The 22,694-nt window shown below is 40.3% G+C and overlaps 1 protein-coding gene across 2 annotated transcripts in view; it reads right to left on the bottom strand.

Moving 5' to 3' along the window:
- Positions 1 to 22,694, bottom strand: part of NEMF (nuclear export mediator factor) — a 75,976-nt gene that overhangs the window by 6,001 nt on the left and 47,281 nt on the right. For both annotated transcript variants that reach the window (XM_032135015.2, XM_032135016.2), the window contains exons 19-26: positions 16,690 to 16,802; positions 13,883 to 13,940; positions 13,318 to 13,376; positions 13,102 to 13,222; positions 11,059 to 11,338; positions 10,278 to 10,320; positions 10,102 to 10,151; positions 6,444 to 6,597 (exon numbers count right to left, since the gene is read on the bottom strand). In XM_032135015.2, coding sequence (XP_031990906.1) covers positions 6,444 to 6,597; positions 10,102 to 10,151; positions 10,278 to 10,320; positions 11,059 to 11,338; positions 13,102 to 13,222; positions 13,318 to 13,376; positions 13,883 to 13,940; positions 16,690 to 16,802 — 878 coding nt within the window. The remainder of the gene's footprint in view (positions 1 to 6,443; positions 6,598 to 10,101; positions 10,152 to 10,277; positions 10,321 to 11,058; positions 11,339 to 13,101; positions 13,223 to 13,317; positions 13,377 to 13,882; positions 13,941 to 16,689; positions 16,803 to 22,694) is intronic.

Here is a 22,694-nt window from a genome sequence, read left to right as displayed (position 1 = left end):
AAATATTCAGCAGCAAAAAAATGTCAACAAATACTTGCAAAGAAATGGTGTTACTTTATATTCTGTCAAAAATGCTTACTAAGGCACCATTATAATAAACAATATGAAGGGCTACAAAGTTGGATAACCAAAGTCCTCATCCTCAAGGAATTTACCATAGGGTGGAGAGAAGATACACAGAGAAGTAAGAATACATTAACAAAACATAAAAGAACTGTGAGGAGGAAATAAAGTAAAACAGTATTGGAAAAGCAAGTCTAAAAAGGAAGAGAACAGTAATAGCAAATCATCACATTTGGTTTGAGTCAGGGTACACATGGAGGAAGAACAGGAAATAAAGCAAAAAATTAGTCTAGGCATTTATTCTAGAGGCTTTCAAGATTCTGTATTTTATTAAATAAACCAATGATTCTTTACCCTGATTACATCCCCAAATCACTCTAGGGGTTTTAAACTATAAACATCTAGGCCCCACCCTAGAGATTTTTGTCTTGATTAACTGTATTAACTGGGACTGAAATAACACATTTTGAAAATTGTAAAGACTTCCCTAAACAGGACACAAACACCATAAAAGACTGATAAATCAGACTCAATTAGAATTTTAAAATGCTATTCATCAAAAAAGACTATTAAAAAGTGAAAAACAGCAAGCCCCAAAGTGTGAAAAGCACTTGCAATACATATATACGAGAAAGGACTTGTATTCAGGATTGCAGAGAACCCTTATACATCAGCTAGAAAGATAGGACAAACCAATTTTTAAAATAGGCGCTTCGAAAAGAGGATATACAAAGGTCCAAAAAACATGAGAAAGTGCTCAATATCATTAGTCATCAGGGACATGAAATAAAAGTCAAATGAGCTATCAGCATATACACACTTAAATGACTGAAAAAAGAAAACCTAACAATACCAAGTGTTACTATGGATGGGGGACAACTGGAACTCTCATACACATGCTTGGTGGGAAACTGATACAGGTACTCTGGAAAACTGATTGGCAGGATCTAATAAAGGCAAACAACATGTATGCCACAACCCAGAAAATTCCACTCATATGTATATGAACAGAAATGCATACTTATGGATCCAAAAGTCTTGTGAGGGTCTGGCACGGTGGATCACCTAAGGTCAGGAGTTCAAGACCAGCCTGACCAACATGGTGAAACACCGTCCCTACCAAAAATACAAAAAAAATTAGCCAGGCGTGGTGGTGCATGCCTGTAATCCCAGCTACTTGGGAGGCTGAGGCAGGAGAATTGCTTGAACCTGGGAGACAGAGGTTGTGGTGCACCGAGATCATGCTATTGCACTCCAACCTGGGCAACAAGAGTAAAACTCTGTCTCAAAAAACAAAAGTCATGTGGGGATATTCTTAGAAAGTGGCAAGCATGAGCCTTCTGGCTGGGCGCAGTGGCTCACGCCTGTAATCCCGGCACTTTGGGTGGCCGAGGCGGGTGGATCACAAGGTCAGGAGATCGAAACCATCCTGGCCAACGTAAGTGAAACCCCGTCTCTACTAAAAATACAAAAATTAGCTGGGTGTGGTGGCGTGTGCCTGTAGTGCCAGCTACTCAGGAGGCTGAAGCAGAAGAATTGCTTGAACCCAGGAGGCGGAGGTTGCAGTGAGCTGAAATCACACCACTGTACTCCCGCCTGGCAACACAGTGAGAACCCATCTCAAAAAAGAAAAAACGAAACTGGCAAGCAAGCATGAGCCTTCTGGGATGCTGGAAACATTCCAAGTAAAGTATCTGGATCTGAGTGGTGGTTTCACAGATGTGTGTGCTTAAAAAAATTCACTGAGGCCAGGCACAGTGGCTCACACCCGTAATCCCAGCCCTTTGGGAGGCCGAGGCAGGCGGATCACGAGGTCAAGAGATCGAGACCATCCTGGCCAACACGGTGAAACTGTCGCTACTAAAAATACAAAAAGTAGCTGGGTGTAGTGGCGCACGCCTGTAGTCCCAGCTACTCAGGAGGCTGAGGCAGGAGAATTGCTTGAACCCAGGAGGCGGAGGTTGCAGTGAGCTGAGATCACGCCACCACACTCCAGCCTGGGCAACAGAGCGAGACTCTGTCTCAAAAAAAAAAAAAAAAATTCACTGAGCCAAAGATTTGTGCATTTTACTATTATGTACACTGTACCTCAAAAAAATTGAGAAAAAATATTGTTACCAATAAACAGGACTGAGGAATGGAAAACCTGATGACAACAGAGTTTCTTAGAAAATACAACTTCTAAGCCAGGCGCGGTGGCTCACGCTTGTAATCCCAGCACTTTGGGAGGCCGAGGCGGGCGGACCATGAGGTCAGGAGATCGAGACCATGGTGAAACCCCATCTCTACTAAAAATACAAAAAAATTGGCCGGGCGTGGTGGCGGGCACCTGTAGTCCCAGCTACTCGGAGAGGCTGAGGCAGAAGAATGGCGTGAACCCGGGAGGCGGAGCTTGCAGTAAGCTGAGATGGCACCACTGCACTCCAGCCTGGGCGACAGAGCAAGACTCCGTCTCAAAAAAAAAAAGAAAAAGAAAATACAACTTCAGAAAACCAACTTCAAAAAAAAATCCCAGAAAACCTGAATAAACCTAAAATAATTAAAGAAATTGAAATTAGTTCTTAAAAACCTACTCAAAATAGCCAGGCATGGTGGCACACACCTGTGGTCTCAGCTACTAGGGAAGCTGAGGTGGGAGGATTGCTTGAGCCCAGGAGGTCGAGGCTACAGTGAGCCAAGATTGCAACACTACATCCCAGCCTGGGCAACAAAGTAAGACCCAGTCTAAAAAAAAAAAATCTCCTCACAAAACCCAAAACATTAGGTCTAGTTTTATAAGCAAATGCTATCCAATTTCAAGGAACAATCTCCATTTTTTGACAGAGTCTTGCTCTGTCACCCAGGCTGGAGTGCAGTGCATGACCTTGGCTCACTGCAATCTCTGCCTCCCAGGCTCAAGCAATTCTCTTGCCTCAGCCTCCAAGAAGCTGGGACCTACAGGTCCCAACACACCCGGCTAATTTTTGTATTTTTAATACAGATGGGGTTTCACCATGTTAGCCAGGCGGGTCTTGAACTCCTGACTTCAAGTGACCCAACTGCCTCAGCCTCCCAAAGTGCTGAGATTACAGGCATGAGCCACCGTGCCCAGCCACAGTCTGCATTTTATACAAAGTTCTAGAGAGCAGAAAAAGAGGGAAAGGTCCTAAACTTATTTTATGAAACTGGTATAATGTAAACACAAAAACCAGGCAGAGACAGTATGAGAAATTAGAGGCCAATTAATAGATTTTTCTCAACTAATATACCATACTGACTGATTAACAGAGAAAATAATGCAATAGGCTGGGCATGGTGGCTCATGCCTGTAATTTTAGCACTTTCGGAGACCAAGCAGGAGGATAACTTGAGCCTAGGAGTTAGACCAGCCTGGGCAAATAGGAAGGGCCTGTCTCTAAAAATAATAAAAATAAAAATTAGCCAGACATGGTGGCACATGCCTGTGGTCCCAGCTGTTTGGGAAGCTGACGTAGAAAGATGGTTTGGGCCCAGGAGATTGAGGCTGCAGTGAGCCATAACCATACCACTGCATTCCAGCCTGGGGAACAGAGTGAGACCCTGTCTCAAAAACAAAAAAAACAAACAAAAAGAATGCAACAGATACAGAAAAACCATTCAGTAGCATTTAACTCATCGTTATTAAAAATAACTTTCAAAAAGGTGTCCTCCAACCACCCAAAGGAAACATCCCACAATGATAAAATCTTAGAAACAGTTCCTTTAATGGAATTAACAAAGATATACACGATTACTACTTCTATGAAACACTGTATTTTTGCTTTTCAGTCACTGCAAAAAACATGGGGTAAATAAAAAGATATTAAGACTATAAGGAAAGCCGTAATTTGCAGACAATATGACTGCCTACAGACGAATTATTAAAATTAGTAAGTGCTCTATAAGATTGCCCATTACTTGATCAACATGAGAGTTGTCTTCCCATGTACCAGCAAGTAACAGCTAGGAAATGAAAGTTTTAAAAATAGGTAGGGCACAGTGGCTCACGTCTGTAATCCCAACACTTTGGGAGGCTGAGGCGGGCAGATTGCTCAATTACAGTTTTATAATTGCACAATTATAGTTTTCCACAGGAAGACTCAAAGTGATAAAAATGACAATTCCCCAGAAAATAATCTAAAAATTTAATGCATTTTAATAAACATTCTATCAGGACTTGCCTTGAAACTTATCTGCAGAATATTTCATTGTAAAAATGCATCATTTATTGTTATTTCATATTGTTGTATACTTAAGATTAATTGCAGGTTTTTTTTGCTACTACAAATATAAACTTCAACGTCCTCAGTGCATACCCATAATTTTTTTTTAGGATAAATTCCTATAAGACGAATTGCTGAGTCAAAGGGCAGAAGCACTGTTAAGACTTTTGACTGGAATTCTCATGTTGTATACTCAAACATTTACTGAACGACTGACAATGTAGTATCTATTAATTTGATGGGTAAAAAAAATTCCCCAGGTTTACACAGCATTTCTTTCATCACTTTTTTTTTCCAGATTTGCCATTTGTTTTTTAATTTTATTGGTGGTTCTTTACTTTCTCCACCTGCAATGCACTGTGGTACCATTTTCACATGGTTAGCCATCATTTTGAATATTTCGTATCTTTTCAAATGATCTGCAATATTATTTTATCACATACTAAAATGCTAAATATCAGGTAGTGGTCCTGTGTCTAGATTTTATTCTGTCTCATTTTTTCTGTCTAGCTATTCCTCTGTTAATAACATGTTGTAAAAATTCTAGCATTAAATATTTTACTACCTCATAGGGAAATCCCTCTGTATTTCCTTAGCTATTCTCAAGCATTTACTCCTGTCAAAATAAATTTAGAATTATTTTATCAAGCATTAAAATCTCAATTCTGATTAAAGTCATGTTGAATTTATGTATGAGGGGAATTTATATTTTTATTATGTTGAGTCTTCCCTTCCTTATGCACATATCATTTGCAGCTCACTGGAAAAAAGCATAGGAAAATCCGACCTCTATGGAAGAAGGAAAGATCATAAAACATCTTTATAAAGATTATAGCCTAGTGTGGTGGCATGCACTTGTGGTCCCAGCTACTTAGGTGGCTGAGGTAGAAGGAATGCGTGAGCCCAGGAGTTCAAAGCTGTAGTATGCTACAAACATGCCTATAAACATCCACTACACTCCATCCTGGGCAACAGAGCAAGACCCTGTCTCTAAAAAAAAAAAAAAAAAAAAAAAAATTGAAAAGAAATTTAAAGTTTAAAAGGGGTACATTGATAAATTAGCCCATAATCCCCTCATTTGTATACTGCTACAGCATTTTTTTTTTTTGAGATAGGCGAGTCTCGCCATGTCACCCAGGCTGCAGTGCAGTGGCGTGATCTTGGCTCACTGCAACCTCCGCCTCCTGGGTTCAAGCAATTCTTCTGCCTCAGCCTCTCGAGTAGCTAGGACTATAGGTATGTATCAGCATGCCTGGCTAATTTTTCTATATTTAGTAGAGATGGGGTTCACCATGTTGGACAGGCTCGTCTTGAACTCCTGGCCTCAAGTGATCCACCTGCCTCAGCCTCCCAAAGTGCTGAGATTGCACAGGCATGAGCCACTGCGCCTGGCTGCTACAGCATTTTGAAGAGTATATTACATTGTAACCAGACATGGTGGCTAACACACCTCTAGTTACAAGCACTTTGGAAGGGTGAGGCAGGAAGATCACTTGAGCCTGGGAGTTTGAGACCAGCCCGGACAATATAGTTAGATCCCATCGCTACAAAAAATAAAAGAAATTTAGCTGAGCATGGTGGCATGCACCTGTGTGGTCCCAGCTACTTGGAAGACTGAGATGGGAGGATCACTTGAGCCTAGGAATTAAGGCTACTGCAGTGAGCCCTGACTGCACCACTGCATTCCAGGGTGGGTGACAGAGCAGAGCAAGACTATCTTGTGGGAGCTGGCAGCGGGGGGGGTGGGGGCGGGGGCGGTGTGGAAAGAGTATGTTCTATCACAAGTACTTCTTTCTTCATCATCCATCTTTAGCAAAATATCTAAGAACTCTAACCAAAATCGAAAAATTACTGAGCTCAATTCTCAATAAATATCAGTTCTGCTACTTAACTAGCTGGGTGACTTTGGCAAACCATAATCTCCTATTACTCTTCCAGATAAAATGACAGCTTCTCTGCAGATGATCTTGAAAGTCTGAAGAACTTCTAATAGTGATCTCTATGTTCCCTAAATGCTGTATCTACTCAACTAATTTTTAGTCAAAGGAAATCACACAGGATTATTTTTTGGCCTAAATTTTCTATTTCACTTCAACTTCAAAAATTAAAAAGGAACCTCACAACTTAACTGTGAACCATATAGATCATTCTGAAGTTTACCTTTTGTCCTCGTTTCATTGGCTGCACAGCCGCAATGTTTTTGCTTGTGTTCTGATGAGTTTCAATGTGTACAGTACTTTCTTTTTCTTTATCCCTTCCCTCTAACACTTCTAAATCTCCTGAGTCACTTGGAAGTTTTTTCTTTTTCATTTCCCTGAATAAAAAAGATATGGAAACATTTCATTCTTAGAATTTGAAATTCTTAGTGCCCTAGAAAAGTTCCATGGGAAAGAGCACATATACAGTATATAAATGGTCATGGCTTCTGCTTCACTTGATAATCACCAAGTTAGAAGATACAAAGATGCTCAAAATCATCATGTGGGAAAAAGATGAAAGTTTTTCATCTCTCATGGATTTATCTTTCTTTCCATCATCCAAGCTCAACATATTGTCACCCCTGACTCATCCTTACTCACTAGGCACATTTTGCCCCTGAACACCTTGATGGCCAGGCACTGGGATTTGTAGTTTTTGTACCAACATAGCATTGGCAGGTCTTAGGCATTCAATAAAACATTTGTTGACTGGTTGGTTGACTAAATGGATTAAAAAATACACAGGATAAGAAGGATGGGTAAATTTTATTACTGTGGTATTCTTCTTTCTGTTCCCAATGCCAACGTCTTAGTTCAGGCCCTCATTACATCCCACCCAGACTTCCTCCAGAGTCTACATACTCTGAATTTTTTTTTTTTAAGATGGAGTTTGTGCCACCACACCCAGTTAACTTTGTATTTTTAGTAGATATGGGGTTTCACCATGTTGGTCAGGCTGGTCTCGAACTTCTGACCTCAGGTGATGTATTCACCTCGGCCTCCCAAAGTGCTGGGATTACAGGCGTGAGCCACCACATCCGGCCATTAACTTCTATATTAATCTTCCTTAATCATTTGCCTATGTCACAGTCTCTTCATATCACTTTAAAGGGTACAGTCCAAAATCCTTAGCTTTTAAGTACTCCACTTTTAGTCCAAATTTACTTCTCCAAGCATATCATCTACCATTTAATACACAAACTTTCTCCTCCTTCCAACTCAGTCTATTTATCATTTCCCCAAAGCACTATGCATATTACCCCAAAAAAGCACCCCCCTTTGTTAATGCTAATTCTCCTTGGAGTCTCCCTCATTTACTTAACTGCTAACATATCTTTCAAGGTGTACTTCTGATGTTATTTCCCCAAACATCTGAACTCACAGCAATCTCATACTCTTGAACTACTCTATCACTTTCAGATACTACTTACATATTTATGACTACTTCCTGAATCCAGGACTCAAAAGCCTCTTGAAGGCATGAGCTTTATACTTTACCTCTTTGTATACTCAGTAAGTATCCAGCACAGGGCTATGTGCTCAGAATTCTCTGTAATTGTTTAATGATTATCTTTCTCAAATGAAAAGGCTTTATTGTCCATTCTGTTCTAGGGCCTCTTCCGGGAGTGCTTTAGTTTTCTTAGTCTTTCCCACCCTACAGTAGTTGTTCTCTTCCCTTCCACCCTTCCCTTGCTTCTACTTGCTTCCTGAGACCTGTTATTTAAAAAAAAAAAAATCAGCCAGACGCGGTGACTCGCACCTGTAATCCAGCACTTTGGGAGGCCAAGGTGGGCAGATCACGAGGTCAGAAGATTGAGACAATCCTCGCTAACACGGTGAAACCCCGTCTCTACTAAAAATACAAAAACAAAATTAGCCGGGCGTGGTGGCGGGTGCCTGTAGTCCCAGCTACTTGGGAGGCTAAGGCAGGAGAATAGTGTGAACCTGGGAGGCAGAGCTTGCAGTGAGCCGAGATCACGGCCACTGCACTCCAGCCTGGGCCACAGAGCGAGACTCCGTCTCAAAAAGAACAAAAAACAAAAAATCAAGTCTTCTACCTTACATAAAACTTTCCTAATTTCAGGTATTCATATTTATTCCTGACAATATCACCCTAGAACTAGTCTATGTAATACACTGAAATCATTATTGTAGATGTTTACGTAATAAAAGGTCTTATTAGAGCAAGTCCTCAAATAACATCATTTCATTCAACATCGTTGTGTTATAACTTTGATGAGAACAAAATTGATTCCTGGCCACAGCCACCATCTGTGCAGAGTTTACACGTTCTCCCTATGTCTGTGTGGGTTTTCACCAGGTACTCAGGTTTTCTCTCACATCCCAAAATGCGCATGTCAGGTTAACTGGCGTGTCTAAATTATCCCAGCATGAGTGAGTGCAGGTATGCATGCCCTGCAATGGAATGACATCCTGTTCTGGGTTGGTTCTGGCCTTTTGCCCTGATCTGCCAGGATAGGCTCTAGCCACCAATGACCCTTAACTGGAATAAACGGTTGAAAAACGAATGAATGAATGAATGAATGACTTAATAAAAATGATTGTCAAAAATTCATAAACTATAGTCATACAAATGTACAACAATCAACAATGTAGTATGAAAGTGTTTAATGAATGTGCCGTATTGTTTTTGAACCTCATGGTAGTAGGAGGTACTCTACAATTTTCACTTTGCAAATAGTCCTTGATTTAACCCACTACCACAACTGCCATCACTCATTGATTTGCCAAAAATTGGGTAATTATCTTGCTCGCTTTCATTAATCTTTCTTAAATATATGTACAGTTTACATTTATTTTAATGTTTAATATTAGAAGAGTTTTCGGTCTTATTTAGAAGTTTGGTGATGGTTTTGTGACCAAAAATATGCCAGAGGAACTTAACTCGTTTGTATCAATTAGCCCATGGCAAAATTGGTTTCATTACACATTGCTTCCCTTAAGTCCAAGTTTCCAAGAAACTATTGAAAATGTTAAGTGGGCCGGGCGCGGTGGCTCATGCCTATAATCCCAGCACTTCGGGAGGCCAAAGCGGGTGATCACGGGGTCAGAAGATCGAGACCATCCTGGCTAACACGGTGAAACCCCGTCTCTACTAAAAATACAAAAAATTAGCCAGGCATAGTGATGGGCGCCTCTAGTCCCAGCTATTTGGTAGGCTGAGGCAGAAGAATGGTGTGAACCCGGGAGGTGGGGCTTGCAGTGAGCCAAGATCATGCCACTGCACTCCAGCCTGGGCGACAAAGAGAGACTCCGTCTCAGAAAAAAAGAAAATGTTAAGTGAAGGCTGGGCACAATGGCTCATGTCTGTAATCCCAGCACTTTGGGCAGCCAAGGTGGGAGGATCACTTGAGCCCAGGAGTTCAAGACCAGCCTGAGCAACATGATGAAACCTCGTCTCTACAAAAAATATAAAAATTTTTGTAGTGGCACACGCCTGTAGTCCCAGTTACTCAGGAGGCTAAAGCAGGAGACTGCCTGAGCCTGGGAGTTTGAGGCTGCAGTGAGCCATGACTGCGCCATAGCACTCCAGCCTGGGCAACAAAGCGAGACCGTTTCAAAAAAAAATAAAAAGAAACGAAAATGTTAAGTGAGGACTTACTCTACTAGGTCTATTTCACTGATTATAGTTACAGATTAGGGCCCTTAAACAGAAAAATGTATTAGAGCTTAATATTAAAAACTAAAAATTTGTGCTAAATCTTGGTAAATTTAATGAAGGAAGTCTTTAAACAGCTAAGTAATCTGTGGTAGCTGAGCTATCAATTAAAAAAAAAAGAAAAACATGCTTTTTAGTTAATTAACACAGGTGTGTTTACCTTCTTTCCTTGGCTGACAGATGTCTCCGGCTCTGTGATTTACTGTCACTCTATTAAAAAAAAAAGCAGGCAAATGCAAATATCACTACTATTAACTTTTTTGAAAAGTAGTATTAAAAAGTAGAAAATTATTCATTGAGAATAGGGTGTTCTTCATAAAACTGAAAATAGCTTACAGAATTAGAAGATTCCTCTTTTGAAGCCAATTTCTGGATGGACCTATGAAAATAAACAGAAGGGAGTCTCTACTAGCCTGTAAAAGACATTCATTTACAAAGTCCCAAAACATTCCCATATCATACTCTTAAGTACTGGCAATCCAACAAATTTTCAAATTTGGTAAAGTGAGAAAAACATACAACCAAATTGCTCCTCTCTCCACACTTCCATATACATTTTTAAATAGGTGACGTGTATTGAAAACTTACTGTGTGTCAGGCACTGCCAGATGGTATACACGCATAAAACCTTCACCAAATCCCTATGAAAGGGATACCATTCTGTTTTCACCAAGAAGGAAACTGAAACTTAAGCACAAAGTAATTTTCCCAAGGACACACCCTAAGACCCAATACTGGTCTGTCTGACTCCTAGACCATTCTGAATTACCCCATTAATTATGCATTTATAACTATGGACTATTCACCTGATGATCTGTAAAACATTATATAGACTAAAACACATTTCTTTGATGCAACTGCCTTTGTTATGTTTTTAGCATTTATAACCATGTACTTGTTTCTATTTGGATCTAGTTTGGCCACTCTATATGCACTGTATTTTTCTACCTTGGTCCTGGGAATTTCTTTGCAGAGAGACCCAATCAAATGGTGAAAAAGTAGTAAGACAATGGAGGGTAAAAGTACTGATGTCAATCTTGGTATTATCTTTGTAAGGATTACCTCATCATCATTCTCAGCTTACACAATAATATGTAAAATTTTATTTTTTAATTACCTTTGGGGTTGAAGGTGAGACAAGTCAATGGTAGTATCGGGATAATTTAATGTCTCTTCCCCTTCATCCTTCATTTCACCAGCAGAATCCTGATCTTTTCTAACCTCTTCATATTCTCCTTCATCTTCAGAGCTTTCTTCCTGAATGAGCTCCTCATTTAGTTCATCTCTACCACTCTGAAGAGTGATAACCTCTTGGTCAACCTGAGTCATGAGTTCTACTTCCACAGGAGGAGTTTCATGTTCTTCTTTATCCTCATCACTGCTAGTGTCACCTCCATCTGTAGAATTACCATAAGGAAAGTCAGTGTGGGACTACCAACCAAGCCAGGTGATTTCCTAAAAATGTCATAAAAATATTCCACTGACTGTTTCTCCCATATTTCTCCAAAAAATCACCAGAAAAATGCCTGATCATTCCCAAAGGGTACTCTTAGACAAAAGAATAACCTGTATCATGAATAGGTTGAACTAAATGATCTCCAAGATCCTTTACCACAATAAATTTCTTGGACATTGCTACCCTTTCAACAATGAAAACCACAACTCTGCCTTAGTTGGGTATTTCCAAAAAGCAAGACAGCAAAATTAGTTGCATAATTTTTGCTGCTTTTATTATAATTTGCACATAAAAACTTAAATATGTATTATATAACACCCACATAGCAGGTGCTCATTCTTCTGCAAAAGGACCACTGTCTAATAGTAGTAACAGGGTCTACTGCCTCACCTGCAAAATGAGACGCCACCACTCATCTGACAAGGACGGTTGTGAGAATAGAAAATAATGTAAATAGGCCAGGCGCAGTGGCTCATGCCTGTAATCCCACCACTTTGGGAGGCCAAGGCGGGTGGATCACGAGGTCAGGAGTTCAAGACCAGCCTGGCCAAGATGGTGAAACCCCGTCTCTACTAAAAATACAAAAATTAGCCAGGCGTGGTGGCAGGCACCTATAATCCCAGCTACTCGGGAGGCTGAGGCAGAAGAATTGCTTGAACCTGGGAGGCAGAGGTTACAGTGAGCCGAGATCGCGCCACTGCACTCCAGCCTGGCAAAAGCCTGAGACTCCGTCTCAGGGGGAAAAAAAAAAGAAAAGAATGTAAATAAGGCACTTTATACAGTCCCAGGGAAACGGTGAGCCTCAATCAACAGAAACTTGCAGCACAACAGTAATAGTAAATGAAACAATGCAATATTACCTGTAAAAAGGAATGACCTTAGCAGAGAGAATAACTACAAAAGTAGTTTAGTGGGAATATTTTCCCTAGTTCCCTCAGGTAGGCAGGTAAATTTATTCCAGCAACTATAATTGCTCTCTACTTGAAACAAATATTTTATTAAATCAAGCCAAATTTTCATATGAGAAACTGCACTTTATAAATTCATCTATCACTTGTAATTCCTAAACCCAAAACTAAATGCTAATCCACATTTACCTGAGTCTATCTTTGTTAAACACATTTATGCATTACCCATTAAATACTGAAGTTTCACGATATAAACATACATTAAAGTATGTTAGTATGGATCCAATTAAATACTTTTTTTTTTTTTTTTGAGACAAGGTCTTTCTGTGGCCCAGGCTGGAGTGCAGTGGCAGTGGCGTGATCTAGGCTCACTGTAACCTCTGCCTCCCAGGTTCAAGCAATCCTCCTACCTCAGCCTCTTCAGTAGCTGGGACTACAGGCGCTCACAATGCCTGGCTGATTTTTTTGGTAGAGATGGGGTTTTGCCATGTTGCCCAGGCTGGTCTCAAACTCCTGAGCTCAAGCAATCCACCAGCCTTGGACTCCCAAAAGTGCTGGGATTACAGGCATGAGCCACAATGCCCGGCCTGATAAATACTTTTAAATTCACCAGAATAAGTATATTTAGCATTTCCAAAAAAAAAATTTAGTAAAACTTATAGCAAGTACTTTGGGTTTTCGGGTTTTTTTTTGAAATTTAGATCATCCCAAAAGCGACATGATCTTCTAAGGATTTAGAAGCAAAACTAGGTAACAAAAAACAACACAAGCTAATTTCTTAAAATCTATAAACTACCTAATTGTTCCATTTCTTCTGATATGAGTTCACTTGTGCAACTTGCCAGTGTCTCCATGTCTTCATCCTGTACTCTGACTTTTCGTTCACCCCGATGTCTCCAAACACAAGACTCATCTACCTAAAGAAACAGTTATTTTTCAGTGATGGAGCTTCAGACAAGACTAATGAAAATCAGGAAAAAAATAAATAAATAACCAAGAAGCTGAAGAGTACCTTAAAAAGGAAGCTAAACCCCATCATTAGATATGAGGGAGGAAGAAAATTCTTTTTTCCTACAAAAGATAATGTACATTAATGCTTTAAAAATCAGTTTTCTCCACTTTTTGCTTGTAAAACAAAAAAAAATTAGTGTCAGATGACACTAATGGTCATATCCATTTTGTCTTTTACTATGTGAAGAATAACATTTCCCATTTATAGAACTGGGCAGTATGTACAGGAACAGTTATTAAGAAGAAAAAAAATACATACTTGCTCTGATATTCTGGGTCAGTCAGACCCTGAATATTCTATTTTCAGAAATAAGTTCATGCTATACTTTCTTACCCTTATAACTAAACTATGTGAAAGTGCACTGCCCTCAATAAAAATATACATGAAGATATGACAAACACTAAACTTGTCACACCAAGGCAAAAATTTCTTTACTTCATAGCAGACGTCATATAGGAAATCCGAGTAATTCGTTTCTGTTCTAAGAGTATTGGTAAACTGTCCTCAAACCTGTCTCCATAATCCATTGACAAGTCTAGTGATATTTTTCCTGTCAAGACATTACCTCTTATCATGAAGCTTCCTGTTGTCAAATATTCTCCAGTTGGTGCTGTTTTAGATACCTGAAGAACACAATAATACATTATATTCTTATTTAAAAAAATACTCTGGTTTTCTTTTTCCACTTGAGGAGAAAGTAAAGTCAGAGTCAAGTAAGCCACACTGTCTTCTGAAAAGTTTATAATTTCGTATAAATTCTCAATACTAAAGGGAAAGATACTCCTTTAATGACAGATAAGCCTTTGGAAGTAACAAAGAAAAAAACAAAGAATGCACTACATCAATAATTTTCTTTTTTCTTTTTTTCTTTTTTTTTTGAGATGAAGCCTCACTCTGTTGTCCAAGCTGAAGTTCAGTGGCACAATCTCAGCTCACTGCAACCTCCACCTCCTGGGTTCAAGCGATTCCCCTGCTTCAGCCTCCTGAGTAGGTGGGACTACAGGCACGCACCACCATGCCCGGCTGATTTTTGTATTTTTAGTAGAGATGGGGTTTCACTATGTTGGCCAGGCTGGTCTTGAACTCCTAACCTCGTGATCTGCCTGCCTCGGCCTCCCAAAGTGCTGGGATTACAGGCGTAAGCCACCATGCCCGGCAATAATTTTCAAATGCCATGGACAACAGCCAGAACTGGTCCACTCATCTCTTCCAGCATGAGATGTAATGAGAAAACTAAGGATAGGTTAATGAGCTTATCATAAAGCTATGTTTACTAAAATAAAAGCTCTATTTATTAAATAAAATCCTTGTCTAAGACACTGTTTTTGATAATAAAGTTTTGCTTTTTTTTTTTTTTTTTTTCCTGAGACGGAGTCTCGCACTGTCACCCAGGCTAGAGTGCAATGGCCCGATCTTGGCTCACTGCAATCTCCACCTCCCAGGTTCCATAGATTCTCCTGCCTCAGCCTCCCAAGTAGCTGGGATTACAGGTGCACACCACCATGCCCAGCTAATTTTTGTATTTTTTAGTAGAGACGGGGTTTCACCATATTGGCCAGGCTGGCCTTGAACTCCTGACTTCATGATCTGCCCACCTTGGCCTCCCAAAGTGCTGGGATTACAGGCATGAGGCAAAAGTAACTTTTCTCTATATGAAATAGCAGATTTTTAAAAATATATCCTATTTTGGCAAAACAGAAGGTGAGTAAACTTATCCCATAATTTAAAAAAATTTTGGGGCCAGGTACGGTGGCTCACGCCTGTAATCCCAGCACTCTGGGAGGCTGAGGCAGGTGGATCGTGAGGTCAGGAGTTCAAGACCAGCCTGGCAAAGATGGTGAAACCCTGTCTCTACTAAAATTAGCCAGGCGTGGTGGCGGGTGCCTATAATCCCAGCTACTCCGGAGGGTGAGGCAGAGAATTGCTTGAACCCAGGAGGCAGAGGTTGCAGTGAGCCGAGATCGCGCCACTGCATTCTAGCCTGGGTGACAGAGCAACACTCCATCTCATTAAAAAAAAAAAAAAAAAATTTGTACATCTGTGAAACCCCCAAATCTTGAGAGTATCTTTATTAGTCATAGTCATTACAATAGCAACGGGCCGAGTGTGCTAGCTCACACCTGTAATCCCAGCACTCTGGGAGGCGGAAGCAGGAGAATCACTTGAGGCCAGGAGTTTGAGACTAGCCTGGCCAACATGGCAAAACCCCATCTCTACAAAAATAGAAAAAGTAGCCAGGTATGGTGGGACACTCCTGTAGACCAGCTACTCAGGAGGCAGAGGCAGGAGAATCGCTTGAACCCAGGAGGCAGAGGCTGCAGTGAGCTAAGACTGCACTACTACACTCCAGCCTGGGCAACAGAGCAAGACTCCATCTCAAAACAAACAAACAAACACAAAAAAACCAGCAAGTGATTAAAAACACACTAAATTTCATTCTAAAAAATTTCTTAATAAAAGAATTAAAACCACTTTTATAACAGCGCTGAGGTAGCAATTTATAATCCCCCTATATGACAGTATCACAGCACAACATATAATAAATATAAAAAGATATAAAAATGAAACTAAATCTAAGGGAGTATAATGAAACTGAACTATTTTTATCCTACTGTACAGCTTTAGGAACTTATAAAAGTACATCATCATCAATTACAATTCTCAAAAGTATGATAAGAAATCAATAGCAATGTGAGGTCAAATACGGAATGAAGTATCACCAAACTAAACAGCACTGGCCAGGCACCGTGGCTCACGCCTGTAATCTCAGCACTTTGGGAAGCTGAGGCAAGAGGATCACTTGAGGTCAGGAATTTGAGACCAGCCTGGCCAACATGGTGAAACCCCATCTCTACAAAGAAAAAAAAAATGCAAAAAAAACCCAACAACATCATTAACCACAAAGAAGGGCAATTAATAAAAACAAGTGAATTTTAAAAAAAACAAACAGGATATGCCTACTTTTCTGGAAGGGCCCAAGAGAATTCAGAATATTCCAACAAAGATGAACAGGAGAAAGGCCTTTTAGGTCAGTATGCCAATAATAATCAATAATAACTGGAACACTCTTTATCCTGTATAACTGTGTGGATCACTCTCTCTTCATTTACCTCTCTGCTCAAATCCTACCTTCCTAGAAAGGTTCCCCCAATACTTCACCCAAAATGGTATCCCCTATCACTCTCTAACCCCTTCCACGCTTTAAAAAATACTATTTTATGGCACTTATTACCTGACATTATGTACATATTTTCCTCTACCAAAAAAGTTAGCTCTATTGAGCCTTGTCTGCTTTATTTACTTCTGTACTCTCAAAATTTGGCACACAGTAGCTCTTAGTAAATTAAGAAAAAGGACAAGAGCCCTTATTACCTGATGATGGTACACCCACCAAGCACTAGTGATAACTCGTGCATCCCAAGCAGCACTGTAGCAAAGTGCCATTGTGCCAGCTTCAGTCAAGGTCCGTGGAGGGATGGGTTCTCCTGGAATAACAATGCGTAATGTTTCAATACCAAAGTATGGACTTTCTCCAGAGCAAGATATGAAAATCACACGCCGCATGACAGAGTCAATGATATATCTTTTTTTTTTTTTTTTTTTTGAGATGGAGTCTCGCTCTGTTGTTCTGGCTGGAGTGCAGTGGCGCAATCTCAGCTCACTGCAACCTCTGCCTCCCGGGTTCAAGCAATTCTCTGCCTCAGCCTCCCGAGTAGCTGCAATTACCAGCGCCTGCCACCACGCCCGGCTAAATTTTTGTATCTTTAGTAGAGATGGGGTTTCACCATCTTCGCCAGGCTGGTCTTGAACTCCTGACCTCGTGATCCACCTGCCTCGGCCTCCCAGAGTGCTGGAATTACAGGCATGAGCCACTGAGCCTGGCTGGTCAATCATATATCTTAAATACTAATACATTTTTACTTCACCATTATAAAAAGTTACTATTTTAATTAAAAATGTATTTTTAATATTGCTATTTACAGAGCAAGATTTAAATGACCTACGTAAATAAAACATGTCAGAGAAGAAATATCCTTTCACATCAATAATTCTAACTTCACTCCAGAAAAGATAATTTAGAAAAATCCATTTAAAGTTTGAAGACTTCCAAAATTAAAACAGATTGGCTGAATCATGAACATGAAGAGCATTATATGAATAACATGTCCCTTATGGTTAGATTTCAAATATTTTTAAATTGGGGTATAATTTACATGCCATAAAATTCACCCCTTTAAAGTATACAATTCAATGGCTTTTTGTATATTCACAATGCTGTGTGACCATGACCATCAATACTATTTAATTCCAGAATATTTTCATCATTCCAGAAAAGAAACCCTATATTCATTAGCAGCCACTCTCCATTTTCTCCTCTGTACCCAGCCCCTGGCAATTACTAATCTATTTTCTGTCTCTATGGTTTTGCCTATTTTGGACGTTTCATACAAATGTAATCATATACAGCATTTTGGGTTTGGCTTCTTTCACTTAGCTTAATGTTTTTCAAGGTTCATCCATGTTAAAAGCACATATAAGTATTTCTGTTCTTTGCAAGTCTGAATAATATTCCATTATATGGATATACCACATTCTGTGTCTTTATTAATTGAATGGCATATGGATTGTTTACATTTCTTGGCTATTATAAATAATGCTGCTATCAATATCTGCAAACAAGTTTTGTGTGGACACATACCTTTGCTTATCTTGGGTATATACCTGAGAGAGGAATTGCTGGGTCAATTATGTTTAACATTTTTTGGAACTGCCAAACCACTTCCCACAGCAGCTGTATCATTGTCCATTCCTACCAGCAGTATTCTATTTTTTTTTTTTTTTTGAGACGGAGTCTGGCTCTGTCGCCCAGGCTAGAGTGCAGTGGCGCAATCTCGGCTCACTGCAAGCTCCGCCTCCTGGGTTCACGCCATTCTCCTGCCTCAGCCTCTCCGAGTAGCTGGGACTACAGGCGCCCGCCACCACGCCCGGCTAATTTTTTTGTATTTTTAGTAGAGACGGGGTTTCACCATGGTCTCGATCTCCTGACCTCGTGATCCACCCGCCTCGGCCTCCCAAAGTGCTGGGATTACAAGCGTGAGCCACCGCGCCCGGCCCCATCAGTATTCTATTTTCTCCACCATCATCACCAACACGTGTTACTGTTTTCTCCAGCATCATCATCAACACGTGTTAGTGGGTATAAAGTGGTATCTTGTGATTTTTTTTTTTTTTTTTGAGATGGAGTCTTGCTCTTTTCGCCCCGGCTGGAGTGCAGTAGCGCGATCTCGGCTCACTGCAACCTCCGCCACCTGGGTTCAAGTGATTCTCCTGCCTCAGCCTCCTGAGTAGCTGGGATTACAAGCGTGCACCACTACGCCCGGCTAATTTTTATACATATATATATTTTTTACTAGAGATGGGGTTTCACTATACTGGCCAGGCTGGTCTCAAACTCCTGACCTCAAGTGATCCACCTGCCTCTGCCTCCCAAAGTGCTGGGATTACATGCATGAGCCACAGCACCTGACTGGTATCTTGTGATTTTGATTTAAATTTTCCTAATGACTGATGATACTGAGAATCATTTCATGTGACTGTTGGCCATTCACGTATCTTTGCAGAAATATCCATTCAAATCTCTTGCTCATTTTTCAGCTGGGTTACTTCCCTTTCTATTGTTTAAACTTAAGAATTCTTTGGACACTAGTCTCATCAGATAAATGATTTGCAAATATTTTCTCTTATTCTGTGGGTTGTCTTTTTACTTTCTTGATAATGTTCTTTGGATTAAGGTTTTATTTCTTTATTTTATGAGACGGAATTTCACTCATTGCCCAGGCTGGAGTGCAATGATGCCATCTCAGCTCACTGCAACCTTCGCCTCCAGGGTTCAAGTGATTCTCCTGACTCAGCCTTCCAAGTAGCTTGGCTTACAGGCGCCCACCACCATACCAGGCTAATTTTTCATATTTTTTAGTTGAGACAGGGTTTCACCATGTTGGCCAGGCTGGTCTCGAACTCTTGACCTCAGGTGATCCACCTGCCTCGGCCTCCCAAAGTGTTGGGATTACAGGTGTGAGCCACCATGCCCGGGCTGAATTAAGGTTTTTAACTTTATGTCTAACTTACCTGTTTTTTGTTTGATTACTTATGATTTTGGTATCATATCTAAGAAATTATTGCATGATAGAAGATCATGAAAATTTATGCCTTGTTTTCTTCTAGCAGCTTTATACTTCTGGCTTTTAAGTTTAGGTCTTGGATGCATTTTAAGTTAATTTTTATAAATGGTGTGATTAAGAGGTCTAACCTCAATCTTTTGCATGTTGATATCTAGTAGTGCCATACTACTGTTAAAAAGTTCAGCCACTGACTGGCAGAAAATACTTGCAAAAGACATAGCAGATAAAAGATTGTTATCTAAAATATAAAAAAACTCTTAGAACTCAACAGTAAAAACACAAACAGCCCAATTAAAAAATGGGCCAAAGACTTTTAACAGATACTGCATCAAAGATATACATATGACTATCTAATAAGCATATGAAAAGATGCTTTGCATCATATGTCATCAAGGAAATGCAAATTACAATAACATTGAAATACACTATGCATCAATGATAATGGCCAAAATCCAAAACACTGACAACACTAAATTCTGGTGGCAGTGGAACAACAGGAACTCCCATTGCTGGTAGTGATGTAAAAGGGTACAGCACTTTAGAAGACAGTCTGGTGGTTTCTTACAAGACTAAAAATACTCTTATCATGTGATTCAACAATCTTGATGTTTGGTATTTACCAAAATGAACTGAAAACTTGTATCCGTACAAAAACCTGCACAGATGTTTATAGTAGCTTTATTCATATTGCTAAAACTTGGAAGCAACCAAATTCAGTAGATTAATGGATAAACTGTGGTTCATCTAGACAACTGAATATTATTCAGGGATAAAAAGAAATGAACTATCAAGCCATGAAGAGACATGGAGAAAAGGTAAAAGCATACTACTAAGTGAAGAAGCCAGCCTTTAAAGATCAGTGGTTGTCAGGAGGGATGAACAGGCAGGGCACAGAGGATTTTTTTAGCACAGCCAAACTAAATCTGTATGATAATATAATGGCAGATACATGTTTTATACATTTGTCCAGACTCAAAGACTATATACATCATCAAGAGTGAACCCTGGCTGGGCTCGGTGACTCATGCCTGTAATCCCAGCACTTTGGGAGGCCGAGGTGGGCAGAACACTTGAGGTCAGGAGTTCGAGACCAGCCTGGCCAACATAGTAAAACCCTGTTTCTTCTAAAAAATACAAAAACTAGCCGGGTGTGGTGGCACGTGCCTGTAATTCCAGCTACTCTGGAGGCTGAGGCAGGAGAATCGCTTGAACCCGGGAGGCAGAGGTTGCAGTGAGCTGAGATTACGCAACTGCACTCCAGGCTGGGCAACAGAGCGAGACTGTCTTAAAAAAAAAAAAGAGTGAACCCTAATGCAAACTATGGACTCTGGGCCATAATGATGTGTCAATGTAGATTCATTAGTTGTAACAAATGTACCGTTCCGGTGGGGGATATTGATAATGGGGAGGCTATGCATGTATGCAGCAGGGGGTATGTTGGGAAATCACTACACATTCTGCTCAATTTTGTTGTGAACATAAAACTGGTCGAAAAAAAATGTCTATTTAAAAAAAGAGGCCAGGTGCGGTGGCTCATGCCTGTAATCCCAGCACTTTGGGAGGCCGAAGCAGGCGGATCACAAGGTCAAGAGATCAAGACCATCCTGGCTAACACGGTGAAACCCCATCTCTACTAAAAATACAAAAAATTAGCTGGGCGTGGTGGTGGATGCCTGTAGTCCCAGCTACTCGGGAGGCTGAGGCAGAAGAATGGTGTGAACCCAGGAGGCGGAGCTTGCAGTGAGCCGAGATCGCACCACTGCACTCCAGCCTGAGAGACAGTGCGAGACTCCGTCTCGAAAAACCAAAACCAAAAAATTAAAAAAAAAAAAAAAAAAAAAGAAAGAAGAAATTCTATCCCCATTGGTCTTGGCACCCCTGCTGAAAATTAACTGACCATAAACTACAGGTTTATTTCTGGAATCTCAATTCTATCCCTTGATCTATTTGTCCATCCTCATGCCAGTACCACAGTGTCCTGATTACTGTTACTCTGTAGAAAGCTTTAAAATCAGGAAACATGAGTCCTTCAAAATTTGCTCTTCATTTTCAATACTGCTTTGGCTAATCTGAGTCTCCTTGCATTACCACATGAATTTCAGAATCAGCTTCTCCATCTCTGAAAAAATAAGATAAAATGCAGGGCCAGGGGCAGTGGCTCATGCCTGTAATCCCAGTACTTTAGGAGGTCAAAGTGGATGGACTGCTTGACCTCAGGAGCTCGAGACCAGTCTGGGCAACATGGCAAAACCTTGTCTCTACAAAAAACACAAAAATTAGTTGGGCACAGTGGCATGTGTCTATGGTCCCAACTACTCAGGAGGTTGAGTGGGAGGATCACTTAAGCATGAAAGGTCAAGGCTGCAGTGAGCCAATCGCACCACTTTATTACAGCCTGGATGACAGGAGACCCTGTCTCAAAACAAAACAAAAAAAGCAGCTGCAATTTTGAGAGGGATTACATTGAATTCCTAGATTACTGGGGAGTACTGCTATCAGAACAATATTAAGACTTCCAATACATGCACATGGGATGTCCAATTTAGGTCTTTAATTCCTTAAAATAATTTTATAGTTTGTCATCTATAAGTGTTGTAAGTCTTTTGGTAAACTGATTCCTAAGTATTTTATTCTTTTTAATGCTAATTACAAATTGAATTGTTTTATTAATTTCCTTTTCAGATCGTTCACTGGTAGTGTATAGAAATACAATTGTTTTTTGTTTTTTTTTTATTAATTTTTGCACACAAAACAAACACTTTCTAAAAATACATACAAACAAAAAGATGCGTATCAAACATACTAGGAAGGTTGCACATGGGAAGTCAGGGAATAGAAATGGGGGGTGGGAATCAAAATAAATGAGAGAGGGACTTTATATGGATCAGTGATAATAGCTCAATCCTCCATTTGACAAAGAAGAAGGAGAAGGAAGAGGAAGAAAAAGAAAGTGGGATAAAGGATCAGAAAGGGAGGAAAATAGAAAAACTTAGAGTATGACTCCAGGGTAGACCCGCTCTGCCGTCACTGAGTTGGTTGGTTGGTTTGTCCGTTGTATTTTTCATATGTTTCGCCGTGTTGGCCAGACCAGTCTCGAACTCCCAGCCTGAAGTGATCAACCCGCCCCGGCCCCCCCGAGTGCCGGGACCACAGGCGTGAGCCACCACGTCCAGCCCCCACATTGTTTCTGGCCTC

The sequence above is a fragment of the Hylobates moloch genome, unplaced genomic scaffold, assembly GCF_009828535.3.
Source record: "Hylobates moloch isolate HMO894 unplaced genomic scaffold, HMol_V3 SCAFFOLD_16, whole genome shotgun sequence".
Taxonomy (NCBI): Eukaryota; Metazoa; Chordata; class Mammalia; order Primates; family Hylobatidae; genus Hylobates; species Hylobates moloch.
Note: the sequence above shows the minus strand (reverse complement) of the source record. Positions and strands in the feature narration are given on the sequence as shown.